This window comes from Argopecten irradians, chromosome 12, assembly GCF_041381155.1.
Source record: "Argopecten irradians isolate NY chromosome 12, Ai_NY, whole genome shotgun sequence".
Classification (NCBI taxonomy): domain Eukaryota; kingdom Metazoa; phylum Mollusca; class Bivalvia; order Pectinida; family Pectinidae; genus Argopecten; species Argopecten irradians.
The window spans coordinates 29229235-29246904 of record NC_091145.1 but is presented as its reverse complement, the minus strand read 5'-3'; the positions used below and the strand labels follow the sequence as shown (position 1 = coordinate 29246904).

Genomic DNA, 17670 nt, shown 5'->3' with positions numbered 1-17670 from the left:
CACATGTGCATATGAATTCGAAAATGGCGGCAGGTGATGAAGCCATGCGTTCACTCGACCTAAATGTCTTTTGAGAATTCTCCCTGTATTGTTGATCTATACGGCGAATAGCTTGATAACATTTCAGAAATTAATGCATATTCAAGTAGCAATGAAACAATTATGTTACATTAACGAATAACAGAAAGGAGAAACCAGCAGCTAAATTCAAAACACAATTTAATTATATATACAATATTATACAGAGATGGTTTTACGATATCTAAAGTAATTGGTGGTGGTACAAGACTAGTACGATGATTTAAAGTGTTACTTATCTGTATGCGAATGTCCTGGTATAATCCTTGATCCTTCCAGGTTTCAAATTAACAATAATCACAAATCCACAAGGAAAATTGTATGTCCACAGATGATTTGTAAAGTTCCAGGCAATATGAATAAATCCACACAAAGTGTTGTAATAATCCACAGATAAAGTCACAATAGCTCTCCCAATAGAATCTTATATGGCGCTGTACAATTCTTGATATGTCTTATTACAGGTCTCATTACAGTTCTGATTAGCCTTGGGCAGCTGGAGTATATATAGCTAAACCGTAATTCAAGAATATTGGAGAACCTCCTACTTCTAGAAATATCTAACTAAAAACAGTAAACAAGTAAACACACATAACTTTCTGGAAATAGATCATTCTAGATCTCTACTTAAAATCAACATGTTTACAAACATATTTGTTTATACATGATTATATTCTAGAAAGTTCTATAACCTAAATCAATGATATGACCTTCATAGGATGTATTGATAAAAAAAAACTATAGGAGTTATCTCCCTTATCTCATAACTACATGTATTTAGTGTCATACATAACACACCCCTCCTTAAAGAAAAGAAAGTTTTCTTGAAAAGGAAACTTTCTTGACATATCAAGTAATATTTAAATCCTTGATAAAGCATCAGCTAGAATATTGTCTTTCCCTTTGATATGTTTGATGTCAAGATTGTATTCTTGCAAAGTCAAACTCCACCTGAGAATTCTTTGGTTTTTGTTTTTCATTTTCCCAATGAATGTCAAAGGGTTGTGGTCGGTGAAGACCAACACAGGCACAACTGTAGTGCAGAGATACACATCAAATTGGTTCAAGGCCAAAATCAACGCTAAACATTCTTTCTCAATGGTGGAATAATTTCTCTGGTGTTTGTCAAACTTTTTCGAGAAATAACAAATTGGATGGTCAATTTGTTCAGTACCTTCTTGCATCAAAACAGCACCAACACCTACATCACTGGCGTCAACAAACAGTTTAAACTGTTTATTAAAATCTGGAGCAGTCAGAACTGGTGAGTTTGATAGTATGGCTTTCAATTTCTCAAATGCAGACTTACATTCGTCTGACCAAACAAATTTCACATTTTTCTTTAACAAAGCAGTGAGTGGAGCTGCTATAACAGAGAAATTTTGACAAAATTTTCTGTAGTATCCAGCCATACCAAGAAATCTCATCAGCTCTCTCTTGCTTCCAGGAGATGGAAAATCTATAATTGATTCTACTTTGGCCTGAACAGGTTTAACCTGCCCCTGTCCTACAACATGGCCTAAAAATTCAACAGTTGCATGACAAAATTCACATTTCAACAAGTTTACAGTCAATTATCATGGTTTGACAGTCAATTTCACGAATCCGGTAGTGAGTCTTTCGAAGAAATTCACGAATCCCGCGTAGATGATTGTCTTCCCACGTGTCGTGGGCTAGTTGATGACGTCCCACCCCCCCCCCCAACAAAAAAAGAAAAAAAACGATGTATCCATCACAGCCTTCCAGTCTGATATCACGCTGTTATAAGAAGACGTTGAAATGTTGCCGGGGCATTCTTCATACCAAAAAAACGGCAAATAACTTTATACTGGTAGTACAAACCTTGTGAGGTTACAAATGCCGACACTTCTTTAGCTCTTTCTGTTAATGGCACCTGCCAATACCCTTTCAACAGGTCAAACTTGCTTACGTACTTGGCTTTGCCAACTTTGTCAATACACGAGTCAATCCTTGGAATTGGATAAGAGTCTGTTTTACTGACAGAGTTTACTTTTCTGAAGTCAGTACAGAACCTGTATGTCTTGTCTGGCTTTGGCACCAGAACACATGGAGAGCTCCATTCACTTTTGCTTGGTTCAATAATATCATTGTCCAACATGTATTGAATTTCTTTCTTTAAGTGTTCTTCTTTCAAAGGATTGACACGGTAAGGATGTTGCTTGACAGGTGGCGCATCGCCTACATCCACGTCATGATAGATAGCATCTGTTTTGCCTGGTGTATCCGGAAACAAATGATTAAACTCAAGTATCAAATCTTTCAGTTCATTGCGTTCCTTTTCTGATAGATGACACAGTTTCTTGTCCAAGTTCGCGAGCACATCTGAATTCCGTAACTTAACACCACAGTCTAAACCTACATCTTGTACACCACCATCTAAGTCTAATTTACAAATATCAGCTGTACTTTCACTTTGTGATGGTACAGAGGCCAAAGTAGCAATAGGTTGAGAGGTCTTGCTCTCTTCTCTATCTACATATTTCTTAAGCATATTAACATGACATAATTGAGTTTTCTTGCGCCTCCCTGGAGTTTGTACAATGTAGTTAACATCATCAACCTTTTTCTCAACAATATAAGGTCCAAAATATCTAGCTTGCAAAGGCTGACCCGGTATTGGTAATAGAGCCAAAATTTTGTCACCTGGATCAAAACTTCTTGCACGGGCATCTTTATCATACCATGTTTTCATTTTGGTTTGAGTAAGGGCCAAATTTTCTTTTGCCAATTCACATGCCCTTGTCAACCTTTGCTTAAAGTTACACACATAATCTAAGAGATTCACTTTAGAATCTTCGTCCAAAATTTTGTCTTTCAAAATTTTCAAAGGACCACGTACAGTATGTCCAAACACAAGTTCAAAGGGACTGAAGCCAAGAGATTCTTGTACAGATTCTCTAACGCCAAACAACAACATGTGTATACCTTCGTCCCAATCTCTTTTGTTTTCAAAACAATAAGATCTCATCATATTCTTCAATGTCTGATGAAAACGTTCTAAAGCACCCTGAGACTCTGGATGATAAGCACTAGACTTATACTGCTTGATCTGGAGCTGGTACATGACTTGTTGAAAAATACCAGACATGAAATTCGAACCTTGGTCCGATTGGACAGCTTTTGGAAGACCAACCAGTGTAAAGAATTTAACCAAAGCCTTGACTATGTTAGGGGCTTTAATATTCCTGAGTGGAATGGCTTCAGGAAAGCGTGTGGAAGCACACATAATAGTTAAAAGATACTCATTCCCAGACTTAGTTTTGGGTAGAGGACCTACACAGTCTATAATGACTCTACTAAATGGTTCCTCAAATGCTGGAATGGGGTGCAATGGTGCAACAGGGATTTTCTGATTAGGTTTCCCTACCACCTGACAAGTATGACAAGACCTACAAAAATCAGCCACATCCCGTTTCAACTTGGGCCAAAAGAAGTGATCTAAGATCCTGTTATAAGTCTTGGTCACACCTAGATGCCCTGCCATAGGTACGTCATGAGACAAACTTAGAATATCTTGCCTATACCTCGGTGGGACAACTATTTGATTGACAACCTTCCAGTCTTCCTCGGGAGACACATCAGGGGGGCGCCACTTGCGCATCAACACACCTGACTGACGGAAGTAACAAACCGGGACTTTCTCAGCCTCTTCCTCACTCAAAGCCCGATTACACAATAAGGAGATTTCAGGATCTTTCTCCTGTTCTACTATAAGCTCCTCTCTAGACAAAGATGATTTACTCATCATGTCAGACAAAGAAGTACCCTTGTTAGGAACAACTCTATTACTATCAAAGTCTACAGGATTGCTCAAAAGATCACACTTGCTCCCGACATCCTCTATATCATGAGCCAAGAAAGTGTCACCTAACCCTGGACTATAATGATCCTCAACTACTGCAACATCAGAAACCTTCTTACTCATTGAACGAGTTACAGCACAAGAAGGGAAAATACCAGGAAATTCCTGTTGAATAGACTCAGCATCATCTGTTTTATCAAGGATACTGGACACTAAGGGATCTACCCTAACTTTCTCTCCAGCCAAGTCATTGCCTAAAATGAGCGACACGCCCTCTATCGGAAGTTCCGGTCTAACACCAATGGTGACAGGCCCAGTAACCAAGTCTGACTTTAAATAAACACAATGGAGAGGCACATTAACAAAACCTAACTCTACACCTTGAAGCAAAACACTACTACCAGATGAGGTCTCCTCAGACAAAGGCACTACACCATCTAATATTAAAGAATGAGAAGCCCCAGTATCTCTCAAAATCTTCACAGGTTTCAAGTTGGTGATATCACTAGTAAGTGAAACAAAACCTTCAGAAATGAAGGGAGAGTACTTCTCCAAGACACTATCAGACTCTGAGCTCTTAATCTCAACAGACACTTTAGAATCTTCCACAATATTACTAAGTTTCTGACTAGGCTTTGACATAGCTAACACAGAAGGAACTGACTGTTTACGCCTTTGCTCCTTACGCTGGAGAGAATAACATTCAGACATAGTATGCCCTACTTTCTTGCAGTAATTACAAACAGGACCAGAAGGAGACCCCACACCTGCCCTATGATCTGTTTTAGAATCAGACTTAGTCTTATCACCTAATTTAGGTTTGTCGTTAGAAGGGCCACTAAAGGTTGGGTTCCTAGGCTGACCAAATTTACTAGTACCTGTGGTACTGTTTTTGTCTTGAGAACTGTTTTTAACAAATGAGCCTTTGTGGGTGAGAGCGTAATCATCAGCCATTGTAGCTGCTTCACTAAGTGTTTCAACTTTTCTCTCATCTAAATGAGTTTTTATGTTTGTGTGGACACAACGTTTAAACTCCTCTATCAACAATAATTGCCTCAATTTACCGAAATCCTCATCAATTTCTTTAGAATCACACCACCTATTAAATAATTGTTCCTTTTCTCTGGCAAATTCTACATGAGTTTGTTCATCTCTCTTTCTCGAGTTTCGAAATTTCTGGCGGTAAGCCTCAGGAACTAACTCATAAGCTTTCAAAATAGCTTTCTTGACTACTTGGTAATTTGAAATATCATCAACAGATAAAGAAGAATAAATGTCTCTAGCTTTACCAATCAAGACACTCTGAAGAAGCATTGTAAGCTTATCTTCAGGCCATTTCATACTATCAGCTATTTTCTCAAAATGTAGAAAATACTTGTCAACTTCTTTCTCTTGAAAAGGAGGAACTAACCTAATATTTCTACTGACATCAAAACCTCTGTTTCCTTGTAAACCCCTAAAAGTTGGATTACTTGAACCGTCTTGAGAAGCTAGCTCTAATTCTTTAATTCTAAGTTCTGTTTCAGCTTGAATTTTCTGCTTCTCTAGTTCTAACATCTGATCTCTCTCGATCTCTTTTTCTTTTAATTTTCTTTCCATTTCTTTTTCTCTTAACTCTCTTTCTTTGTCTATTTCTTTTTCTCTTAACTCCTTTTCTATTTCTCTTTCTCTCATTTCTTTCTCTATTTGTTTCATTTTCATTTCATTCTCTATTTGTTTCATTTTCATTTCATGTTCAAGTTCCATTTGTCTAATTTGGATTTCTGAAGTGACTGTTTCCTCTATACTATCTAATGCACTAGAGTCAAATTTGCCATTGTCAACAAAATATCTTATAATTACATTCCTAATTTCAGCTTTCCTCAAATTAGTTTTGATAGTAAGGCCTAAATGTTTACCCAATAATAGTAAATCCTTCTTACTAACTTGCAAAAGAACTTCCAGGGATGGCGCTTTAACAAACTGTTCTACCTGCATAGTAGTCATATTTATCTAGCTGTTGGTTTCAAATGTAAACTCAAAGTTTGTACACAAATTTTGAAAATTTCTTAATTAATTTTTCAAAGTTAGATTTCACAAATTGAATATCGATCCCGGACGCGAGCCCCCAATTCCTGTTACATGAACGAATAACAGAAAGGAGAAACCAGCAGCTAAATTCAAAACACAATTTAATTATATATACAATATTATACAGAGATGGTTTACGATATCTAAAGTAATTGGTGGTGGTACAAGACTAGTACGATGATTTAAAGTGTTACTTATCTGTATGCGAATGTCCTGGTATAATCCTTGATCCTTCCAGGTTTCAAATTAACAATAATCACAAATCCACAAGGAAAATTGTATGTCCACAGATGATTTGTAAAGTTCCAGGCAATATGAATAAATCCACACAAAGTGTTGTAATAATCCACAGATAAAGTCACAATAGCTCTCCCAATAGAATCTTATATGGCGCTGTACAATTCTTGATATGTCTTATTACAGGTCTCATTACAGTTCTGATTAGCCTTGGGCAGCTGGAGTATATATAGCTAAACCGTAATTCAAGAATATTGGAGAACCTCCTACTTCTAGAAATATCTAACTAAAAACAGTAAACAAGTAAACACACATAACTTTCTGGAAATAGATCATTCTAGATCTCTACTTAAAATCAACATGTTTACAAACATATTTGTTTATACATGATTATATTCTAGAAAGTTCTATAACCTAAATCAATGATATGACCTTCATAGGATGTATTGATAAAAAAAAACTATAGGAGTTATCTCCCTTATCTCATAACTACATGTATTTAGTGTCATACATAACAATTACCGTAGCAAGTATCTTTTGTATCCTAAGCTTACATACTGTACGAAACTTGCGGTAGTCATTGCACGCCGACTTTGCATGCTTTTATGTCTCGTTCAACGAGACGCTTGATACGCACATGTCTGTCGTAGTCACCAAGACTCTGGTTGAACGAGACTACTCATGAATGGCGAATATGGTGAATATACTAAAGTTATGATCAACCGCTGCTGATGTAAATCGTAACAGCGTCGAATACCTTTGCAGATTCATGCATAAAATAACAAGCCATACTATAACATTAATCTGTTACCAGGATGATTTCTAGTAAAAGCGAAGTATTTTGAAACATATATAGGCGAATTTTGCTACAAATATATTGCAAAATTTAAAAATATTCGATTTTATTTTTAGAATTTCCCAAATATTTTATTCAAATAACCGGAGGTCATGTAAAAGTCTATGCAAATACACGGAGTTGAAAAACAAAGATAAAGAAGGAAAAAATCGGGACCACAGAATTTTATGCAAATAACCGAAATATTCGAATAACCGTTATTCGATTATGTGGAGTCCTCTGTATTTGCATGTATGTGTTACCTTAGAAGTGCTTCGCACTTTGTGCCCTTCGTCAAGGGTGCTTTGGCTTATTATGAAAATTGATGTAATTCCAAATAATGTTGAGCAGCAGGCGCTTGTGAGATCATGATTAAGCTGAAAATTTCTTTTTGTGACATCGCTTTTAAGTCTTTAAACCTCTTGGTCATGGAAAGTGGCGACCACCTCTGTTTACATAGAATAACGTTATGTTTTCAACAATACCGCACCAAAAAGTTTGGGTACGTTGAATCGCCAAAATAATTTGTAATAACCCAAAATCTGGGCTATGAATCACATGATCAGACATGTGACTTCAGTACATTGTTGACAATCTGCTGATCAGTGCACATGGACAGTCAAATGCCGACGGTAGGGTTTTAAAGTTTCATATAAAATGGACTTAAGAAAATACCTTCATTTTGGGGTATATTGCTACATCGTTTTTATAAAATCACTTGGTTATAGCATACAACCTTTTTTAAGCAAGACAAATTTTCCTTTTAAATCAAATCTGCTTTGGCAGACGACACTCTTTACAAAATCATGCGATAGTTCATGAAATATAAGCAAATTGAAAACATGACGAAAACAGGTCTCTGACGAATTTAGGGCACTTGGCCATACATAGTATACTAACTTTATTCATTATTTAATTGGAATTATTTTGTTCCCTTTTTTAGTCTGGAACTGGAGGGCATATCTACAGATGTTTCGCAGTGTCTCAAAGCCGAAACTATTCCACTACACGTAAGACTATATGATATTACATAAATAATGGTGTTTCATATTGTTCAGAATGTGGACAAGTCAATTATGTGGTTAGGGGTATGAATAGCATAGTGACTTCTGTAAATTAATTATTTGCTATTATGTACATGTAACCAGCTAAACTGTAAGGGCAAAAGATTTGACTTTAAGGACAAAAAAGTTTTTTGACCTTAAGGTACATAATGGAATGTAAATGTACATAATGGCAAAAATGTGTGTGGCCCTTAAGTTCAAAGATTTGACATTAAATATTTTGTGTATTTTATGACAAAATGGTGTGCCATACATTGCAGACATTTATACAGTTGTGATTTCCAGTAATTTGCAACTGTGTTGAAAGTTCTTAAATAACTTTCCCGGGTATTGAGTTTCTTTAAGTTTTGATGTGAAAAATACAAAATAAATCTTCTATTTTTCATATTTCTTTTGAACTGACGGACTGCAAAAAAAAAAGTGTGCCTTTTGATTAAATTACCATAATTATGGTTTGATTGAAGAAATTGAGTTCAGAATTATTTACGTAAAAGTATAATGCTAAATACCTTCCTTTTAATCATCAAAGACAACACAACTTTTGAAATTATAATATAAAGTATGTTTCATAATAAGGAATTGATATATTTTGAGACATAAAGAAAATGAATGGCATTATATAATGATTAACAAAATTGCTTTTATTTTCTATCCACAGCTGACAATGATCTGGTGGTGATCGGATCTGGACCCGGTGGCTATGTTGCTGCTATCAAGGCTGCCCAGCTTGGCATGAAAGTATGTTGAAATGCTGCTGATTATAGTCTATTGTGCTGATTTTGAATACTTTTATAAAAGTTAATTATGAAATATTCATAAAGTATTAGAAAAATATGTGATTTAGATTTTTCATTTGAGAGTCACTTTTAGCGTTTATTAACATATACATGTAGTGAATTATGTAAGAGAAAAAAATGCTTGAGGTGTATTGACTTAGTTTTCTTTGAACATGAGTGATTAATAATTTTTAGTGATTAATAAATGTGAGTAAATCATTGACGCAAGTCCTTGACTCTTTAAAAGAAATCACAAGAAAAAGTTGTGACTACAGAATCCATGGAAGAAGGCTATGATATTATACTAATTGATTGCAGTTATCTTAACTTGATTTCCTTGTCTCTACAGACAGTATGTGTGGAGAAAAATGCAACCCTTGGTGGTACCTGTCTCAATGTGGGCTGTATCCCATCAAAGGCTCTACTTAACAACTCCCACTTCTACCATATGGCCAAGGGAAAAGATCTTAATGATAGAGGAATTGTTTGTATGTAGAATATTTTCTTTATTTTGTTGAACATAAGGACTGAAACATGTGCTCCCTTAGACACTATATATTAGTTAGCTGACTACAGCTTTCAGAGATCTAGTTTTGAGATTTGTAAGCAAAGTTGATAATTTAATAACAGATGATGCTACACCCTTCCAGAAGCCTAATATTCTTTGCACTTAACATATTCTGGAGATTTTAATTGATACACAATTAGTATAATATATTTGAACTCCCACTTACGGGTAATTTTTTTGTCATATTTCATTCTTCTTCAATCTCTTTTTAGTTGCCTCATCATTTTATTTTCTTGTTGTATAATTTTATTTTTATTTTTACGATTGAATGAGAGAATTACTATTTGGTTTTGTTTCAGTTGACAATGTGACATTAGATTTAGATAAGATGATGAATCAGAAAGTCAAGGCTGTGACTGCACTGACAGGAGGAATTGCCCATCTCTTCAAACAAAATAAAGTTTGTATACCATATACACTCATTTGTCTGTGACATTGAGATATAATTGATTAAGATAGCTTACAATTACATAATGATATTTTTTTTGTTGATTGGTTGATTTGGCTTAATGTTCTATAATTAAAAGCTAATATTTTAAGACGGCCTCCATTTGATGCAATGTGTTGTACATGAGAATGTCTTTATGTTTTTGGAGACTACACAGTATGTTTATAATTTTGTTTTGATCTAAGAAAAGGTTTTATAATACAATGTTTCAAATTTGATATGTACTTTGCTATTTGTATAAATATATCAGAATAATACAATATATTAATTTTGTTTTATTTATCAAAGTTGTTATAGCTTTGGTTTTAACTTTAACAATATATTACATTTTGATTTGACATTCTAATATTAAAGGTAGGTTTCGCCCAATAAAATATAAAGACTACGAAATTGAAATTTATCCTATACATAGATATAATCTTCAGATCATTTTCAATGCATACAGCGAACAATATGGGTGGTCAGTTGCCTAGCTTGACCAGGAAAATACTTCTCTAAAAATAGAGCGAAGTCAAGCTTTACATAGAACATGACGTATTTTTTCCAAAACGAGGCCGCAGCAACAAACGGAAGCGTGCAACAAAATGTCAGATAGAAGTGACAGTCTTGCCACGGCATGTTTAGTTAAAAAACAACAACAACAAATCGAAGTGCGAGGGACTGTTTATACATATCATATAATCTAAAACACTTCATGTTACTTACATACGCTCGCTAACTTTGTACACCAAATATACATGTAGTTAGTCTGCGGCTGTTTGTGCGCTGGCATATGTGTTGAAATTTAACTCACCACGTGCAATGCCGTTACACGAGTCCCAACAGATCCCGGCAAGTTCCGCTTGAGATGTGGCTTCTGTTTCTTCTATTGCTACATGCCATCTCTGAATTTAAATCCCTATAGATATCCTAGGGTGCTACCGAATCCATTATAATTTCCTCCACTTTGTTGCCGATTCAGATATATTTTTTTCATCTCACACACTTTCGTTCAGCCATTTTGTTTACTTTTAGTGCGTGACAATGCGCATGCGCCAAACTTCGACAACGCAATCCATCGCAGCTTCATTTGCATATTATTTTGTCTGACGGACACCGTAATAAATCAAGGATTTCCTTCAATTTTGTATTCAAGACACATTTGTTCAATCTCAAACAAATAAAGAAATTAAATTGAGATATTTTAATATGTTTTTTCATCTTTTCTTCTGCTTATCGCATTTCATAAAAAAATATTTATTTGGTTGGGCGAAACCTACCTTTAAAATGCATACTCTGTATTTGCTTAATACAAAGCTATCTGCTCTTATGAGTAGAGATATTGATTCTGACGTCATGAGTTATTGAAATCCAGAATTACATGCAAAGGCAGATAACTAGTTTGTAATATTCATAGAAATAATATATTTAGTTCTTAAAAGAAAATTTCAAAATTTCCTTTCTATGAAGCTGTGAGAAAGTTTTTACATCTTTTATTATAAAGACTATTATGGTATGAAAACTGTGTATGATTTATTCTACAATTTAGGTAACACATGCTAAAGGTTTTGGTAAGATATCGGGCCCTAACGAGGTTACAGTGGTTAAAGATGATGGCACAGAGGAAAAAATCTCAACAAAGAATATACTGATAGCCACAGGTTCAGAAGTTACTCCTTTTCCTGGTATTGAGGTAGGTAAAAGTAATTGATTGTAACAGTATCATTTAAATGAGCAATTTATGTAGGATCCAGAACACTAATTTTCAAATTTTGATGAAACCCAGTACAAAGAAATATAACATTAATTCATCATGAAGTTAATTCATTTAGTATTCTTGGATTATTTAATTTTTGTGCTTTTAGATTTGAAAAAAGTCCTTAATATTAAAAAAAAAAGATTATGATCTTTTTGGAGATTTCCTTTCAAATTTCCTGTTTTTATTTCAGGTTGACGAAGAGTCTGTTGTCTCGTCAACAGGAGCTTTATCCCTAAAGAAAGTCCCGGAGAAGATGGTAGTGATCGGCGCTGGAGTCATTGGAGTAGAACTAGTCAGTAGTTCTTATTTCTAACAAACATTCCATTTCTGTTACATAAAAAACAATGTCCTGAAGTTTCATTGTTTTTATTGCTGCTAATTAATAAGATTGTCATACCCCCTGTATATCTGGTGTTAAAGTTTCCTAGTAACAATGCTACATATTTACAATTTGAATGTGTTCTGTATTTATTAATTGTTAATAAATCTTCAGGTTAGTAAAAAATGATCAAATTTTGACAGAGCTTTTTCCAAGTCATGCAATGGCCCTATTTTCAATGGAAGATAAAATAACTCTAGCTCATTTCCTAAGTTTCCTCTAGATATTATTTTTTATTTTTATTGACTTTTCCGAAAAATGAGGCCAGTTTTGAATTGAGAGAGAATCCTCTTTGACATTTCTCCCCATGCTAATATTGATGATACATTTATAGTCAAGGTCATACCTACCTACATTTTTTAAAGCATCTTTTTATCCCTCCAGGGATCTGTGTGGCAAAGACTTGGAGCACAAGTGACATGTGTTGAATTTCTAGGCCATGTAGGAGGAATGGGTATCGATATGGAAATATCAAAGAACTTTCAGCGCATTCTACAAAAACAGGGTTTAAAATTCAAATTAGGCACAAAAGTAACAGCAGCCACCAAAGAAGGAGACAACATTAAAGTCGCCATAGAAAATGTAAAATCTGGGAAAGCAGAAGAGGTAAGACATTTCGGGAACAGATATCTCATTCAGCTACAGAGTTGATTTTATGGATTATATACTGATAGGTCTGGAATACTGGTTTTGCAGTCAAGAAATTGTCTTTAACTTCGAGTTATTGCTCATCTTAAATTCAAATTTTTCTTTTGATTTCACTTCAGAACACCATCTGATAGGACAGGATTAAAATTTTAGTATCTTGGACTGATATAAATTTCTGGTCCTAAGGTCACGACTTAAAGTGAATATTCGCCCAACTCTTTGAAAGCGAGGCTGTGTGGAAATGTCAACACGGACATAGCCAGCCGGGATGACGTATTAGGATTCCTAAAATATAAAATTATTTCTTCGCATACAGAGTGATTTTGATGGAAAATTTTATTTTTCTATTTCATAAGAAATTAGACTAAGTATCTTAACACCATTTTTACCGACTTTAGCCTTCCTTTGCCTGGTTATTCACTTTAATTACCTTATTGCTTTCACTCTAAACTAATGGTATTTATTTTTGAGTGGTTGTTCTTGATTTTCCCACTATGAAAATCATGCTAAAACTACTTTGCTTTTCAATAAGGATAATTATGTTTCAAAAGCTACGAAATAAAGCCAAACCTAATAGTCTAAAAAAAAAAAGAGAGGGTTTGATACTCAGTATTCCAAATTGATCTTGTAATCTTTGTTTTATGAAGAAATTTTACTGTCTGAACACGATATTTGATTTGATGTCGAACAAAAATTTTGAATAAAATTTTACAGTGTACCTCAATTCTGTGTGGTAACTATGTTTATAAGGTGTCATACATATTTGTCTTTCCATTTGAATGATTTTCACAGCTTAATTCATCAAACCTAATGGTTTTCAATATATTACTAATTTTCAATATATTACTAAAGAAAAAATAACACGTCAAGATTTTTGCATAATTATGGCATACATAACTATTACTTTTAAAGGGACAATTCAGTCTAAGAGAACATTAAAATTTGTACAAATATCGGAAAAACCCCTGTTCTAATGGAAATTAGATCAGTCGGTTTTACTGTGATATGCCAGAAAAGCCCATGGTGGTGAAATGTTCAAACTCGCTCGCTATCCGCCATTACACATTGTGGTCGAACATCTTGTATGCCGAACCCTTTCCCTTGCTCGTAGAGTAATGCAACTTTTGTCTAGAACTGCTCAAATCGCTCTGACAGTAGTGTGTTTACCTTATTAGGTGAATTATCTTGCCTCAAAATCATTTCATCACCTCCTTAGTGGTTATGTAGTTCATTTGTTTAACGTTCGTGACTTTGGCTCGGGTATGAGTAAAGCGTACATATTGTACCTGCTTAATCGTATTGATCAACGATTTGTAATTACAACGGTATCAATTAAAATACTAAACATTGACGTGGAATTTGTCAATATTTTGTGTTATATATTTCATAAGAAATGTAGAACAATACATTTATGCCATAGTTTGCTTCTTGGTTATGTAAAAGAATTAACCTGAGTGAATTGTCTCTTTAAATTAACTTCGAGAATAATATATTATTCTCATTAGCTATATTATTACGACAGTTTGACCCTAGTCTCATGGGTTGTTTGTTAATGGATGTGAAATTCTATGAATGATAATTTACCCTACAGATTGACTGTGATACATTACTTGTGTGTATTGGTCGCCGCCCCTACACGAATAATCTTGGACTGGATACAGTCGGACTCCAGCTAGACAACCGTGGACGAGTACAGGTTAACTCTCGATTCCAAACAGATGTCCCCAGGTATGTATACTAAAAAGTTAAAAATCTTCTTTTGGAACCAAACTAGAATTCATGTCATGATGGGTTGTTTGTTTTTTTCTCTTTTAGTTGCGGATTTGATTTAGTATGAAGACCTTAACTCAACTCTAGATTGTGTACAATTAAACTATATTGAGACGAATCTTCCTTGGAAGGAAATTGAATGTAAATCTTCCTCTCTCCTGCCCAAAGATCAAGTTGTTGTCTATTCCTGGGTAACAGATAGCTGGACTTAACAAGCAGAATGCCATCCTTAAATTGAATGCAGTTTAGAAAATAAAAATGTGAAATTACTAACTGAAAATTATGGTGTTTGTTATTCATTTTGATTATTCTGTATTTGCTTATGGCATAGTTATCTGCCCTTGCGGGTAGTAATTGATTGTGATGTCATGTGTTTGCGAGCGTAATGTCATACTTTACAGAGAAAATGATGTGAATTGCGCTCCTAAAATAACAAGGTAACAATCGATACCTACCCAAAAGGGAACTCTGTTATATGCAAAGATGGAATAGATAAATGACATAACTTCATTATTTATAGTATGATATCTAGTGCTACGTGTAAGTGTGTTTTTATTTTATTTTTCAGTATTTTTGCCATTGGAGACTGTATACACGGCCCAATGTTGGCTCACAAGGCCGAAGACGAAGGTAAATACAGTCAAACCTGTCTATAAAGACCACCCAAGTGACAGAGATGGTTATGTAGCTCATGGTCTTTATCCACAGGTTGAATTGTGTTGAATTTGATCATTTGGGACCCTAGAAATACGGTCTTAATATTAAGTATGTGGTCCCTAAGGCAGAGTTTTAATAATAATTGCCTGAATTTCAGGCGTGGGGTAATTAAAAATATAATGGTTATTAATTGTAATGCATAACAATTTTTCAAGTAATTGAATGTAATGTGTAATTGAAGCAAATTTCAATTACATGTAATGGTAATTTAATTAATTACATTACAAAAATGCATGTAATGCTCAATTACTTTTCAATTACATTTCAATTACATGTGATGTTATTTAAGGACAAGAATATAGATAGATTTGTCAGATTACATTTTCCATATTTCTGTTCTCACTTAAGTTTTTTGTCTTTTTATTTTAGCTTTAATATCCTTATGATTTATAGTTACTGTCTATCATATAGTTTAAAAACAGTTCTTTATTTAGCATTCATGATCAATAGTGAGAACAATGTCTTTCCCACCTATGCCCTTAATTGTATTAAATTAGGTACAAAATAAAGTTTGATTTGAAGAATAGAGGGTCTAGACCAGCTACCTGTAATATATATAATCATGCATACCTTGTGGGCAAACAGCATATATTAAGTGTGAACAATTGATTGTTACTTTCACTATTTCTGGGCAAGTAGCTAGGTACGATGTTAGAAAATGTAGAAACAGAAACTCATGTGCTTATTGAATGTGTGGTATACAATGATATCAGAAGTGAACTATTTCATGAAGCTAGGGAGATCATGCAAAACTTTGATAATATGTCTACTTTGGATAAACTTACTGTGGTTCTTGCTGAAAACAGACTGGGATTTTGAAAAAAAAACCGCAGTGAATGTATATATAAGTAATGCTGTCTACCTATGCTACTACGTTATTCTATTTGATACCTGTAAAATGAAACTGACATTATTTTGTACATACTATGCCTGTTTTACCATATGATTCTGAAGGTAACGAAATTTTTGCATTTTTATTAACTGATGTGAATCTATATTAATACACTATATATTGACTTTGATGTGGGATAAGCAAATTGTAGGTAGGGATGGACCCAACCACTCTCGCTTGTCCCACTCACTAAAGCCATACATTTATTTAAATACATTATATTTACTCACGGAATCACGTGATGAAATAGGCGCAATATGTTTTTTTTTTTAATACCTTTATACATGTATGATATATTTTAAAGAGAAAAGTACAATATTTTTTATGTAAATAAGTTTGAAATTGACTTTTTTTAGGATTAGTCTCTCATAACTCTTTTTAGAGTGGCTTTTTTTAAGATTTGTACCTTTTAATGTTGTAATATGATTTTCAATCTTTGAAGATGAGACATTAATAAATTATCTTATCTTAGAATCCCACATAATGTGACATTCAAAGTGACACTAGGTATATATGGCTTAATAAAAGATTTAATTTCCAGCACTAAAAACTAAAAGAATACATTTATTTATATAGACGAAAATGTGGGGTAAAATGCATTACATTGACCATCACATCTATAGAATTTTAAAGGTGATAAAGGTATAATATATCACAATTATTACCTTATATTTTTTTTTATTTCTGTTACTTCTACCAATGTAGACCGTCTTAGTATCCGTACTATGTAAATTTCTGGTCTCATCAATTTTGAAAGTCTGATAATTATCAATGTAACCACAAAAATTAAATGTACTTTAACATGATTGTATTGACCGGTGAAATATAAATACATACTAATACAACTGTTCTTATAGATGTAATACATGTATTTGGATATTTAAAGTACCTTATTAATGAATGCATATCTTAAATTAGTATAGAAATGTACATGGATATGTATTGTATAAAGATAGCTATTTTTACATAGTGCCCAGTCCATGGTATAAAAGTTTTTTTCTTTTAGTAAAAAATGAAAATAATGTGTAATTTAATTAATTACATTTATAAAGTAATGGTAATTTAATTAATTACATTGCAGAAAAACATGTAATGGTAATGGTAATAGTAATGCCATTTTAAAATGTAATGTGTAATTTAATTAATTACATTGCTATGTAATTGAACCCATCCCATGCAATGATATGACAGAAAATATGAGTTTCAAATCTAGTAAATTAATAAAATTTATGGCTTCCATGGCTTGTCAATTTTATGGAACTTACTACTTGTGTGTTTTGTTACAGGAATAATCTGTGTGGAGGGAATGAATGGTGGAGCAGTACACATTGACTACAACTGTGTTCCCTCTGTTATCTACACTCACCCAGAGGTGGCCTGGGTCGGCAAGACAGAGGAAATGTTAAAGGAGGAGGTTAGTATAGGAAGATACAGTGTAATATAAAGGAGGAGGTTAGTGTAGGAAGATACATTGTAATATAAAGGAGGAGGTTAGTGTAGGAAGATACAGTGTAATATAAAGGAGGAGGTTAGTGTAGGAAGATACAGTGTAATATAAAGGAGGAGGTTAGTGTAGGAAGATACATTGTAATATAAAGGAGGAGGTTAGTGTAGGAAGATACATTGT

At 33.9% G+C, this 17670-nt stretch overlaps 1 protein-coding gene across 2 annotated transcripts in view; it reads left to right on the top strand.

The window, feature by feature from the left end:
- The window catches only part of LOC138336859 (dihydrolipoyl dehydrogenase, mitochondrial-like), a 31526-nt gene that overhangs the window by 5931 nt on the left and 7925 nt on the right, over positions 1–17670 (top strand). For both annotated transcript variants that reach the window (XM_069286462.1, XM_069286463.1), the window contains 10 exons: positions 7987–8053; positions 8766–8845; positions 9233–9371; positions 9751–9851; positions 11428–11571; positions 11828–11929; positions 12401–12622; positions 14256–14392; positions 15003–15064; positions 17330–17457. In XM_069286462.1, coding sequence (XP_069142563.1) covers positions 7987–8053; positions 8766–8845; positions 9233–9371; positions 9751–9851; positions 11428–11571; positions 11828–11929; positions 12401–12622; positions 14256–14392; positions 15003–15064; positions 17330–17457 — 1182 coding nt within the window. The remainder of the gene's footprint in view (positions 1–7986; positions 8054–8765; positions 8846–9232; positions 9372–9750; positions 9852–11427; positions 11572–11827; positions 11930–12400; positions 12623–14255; positions 14393–15002; positions 15065–17329; positions 17458–17670) is intronic.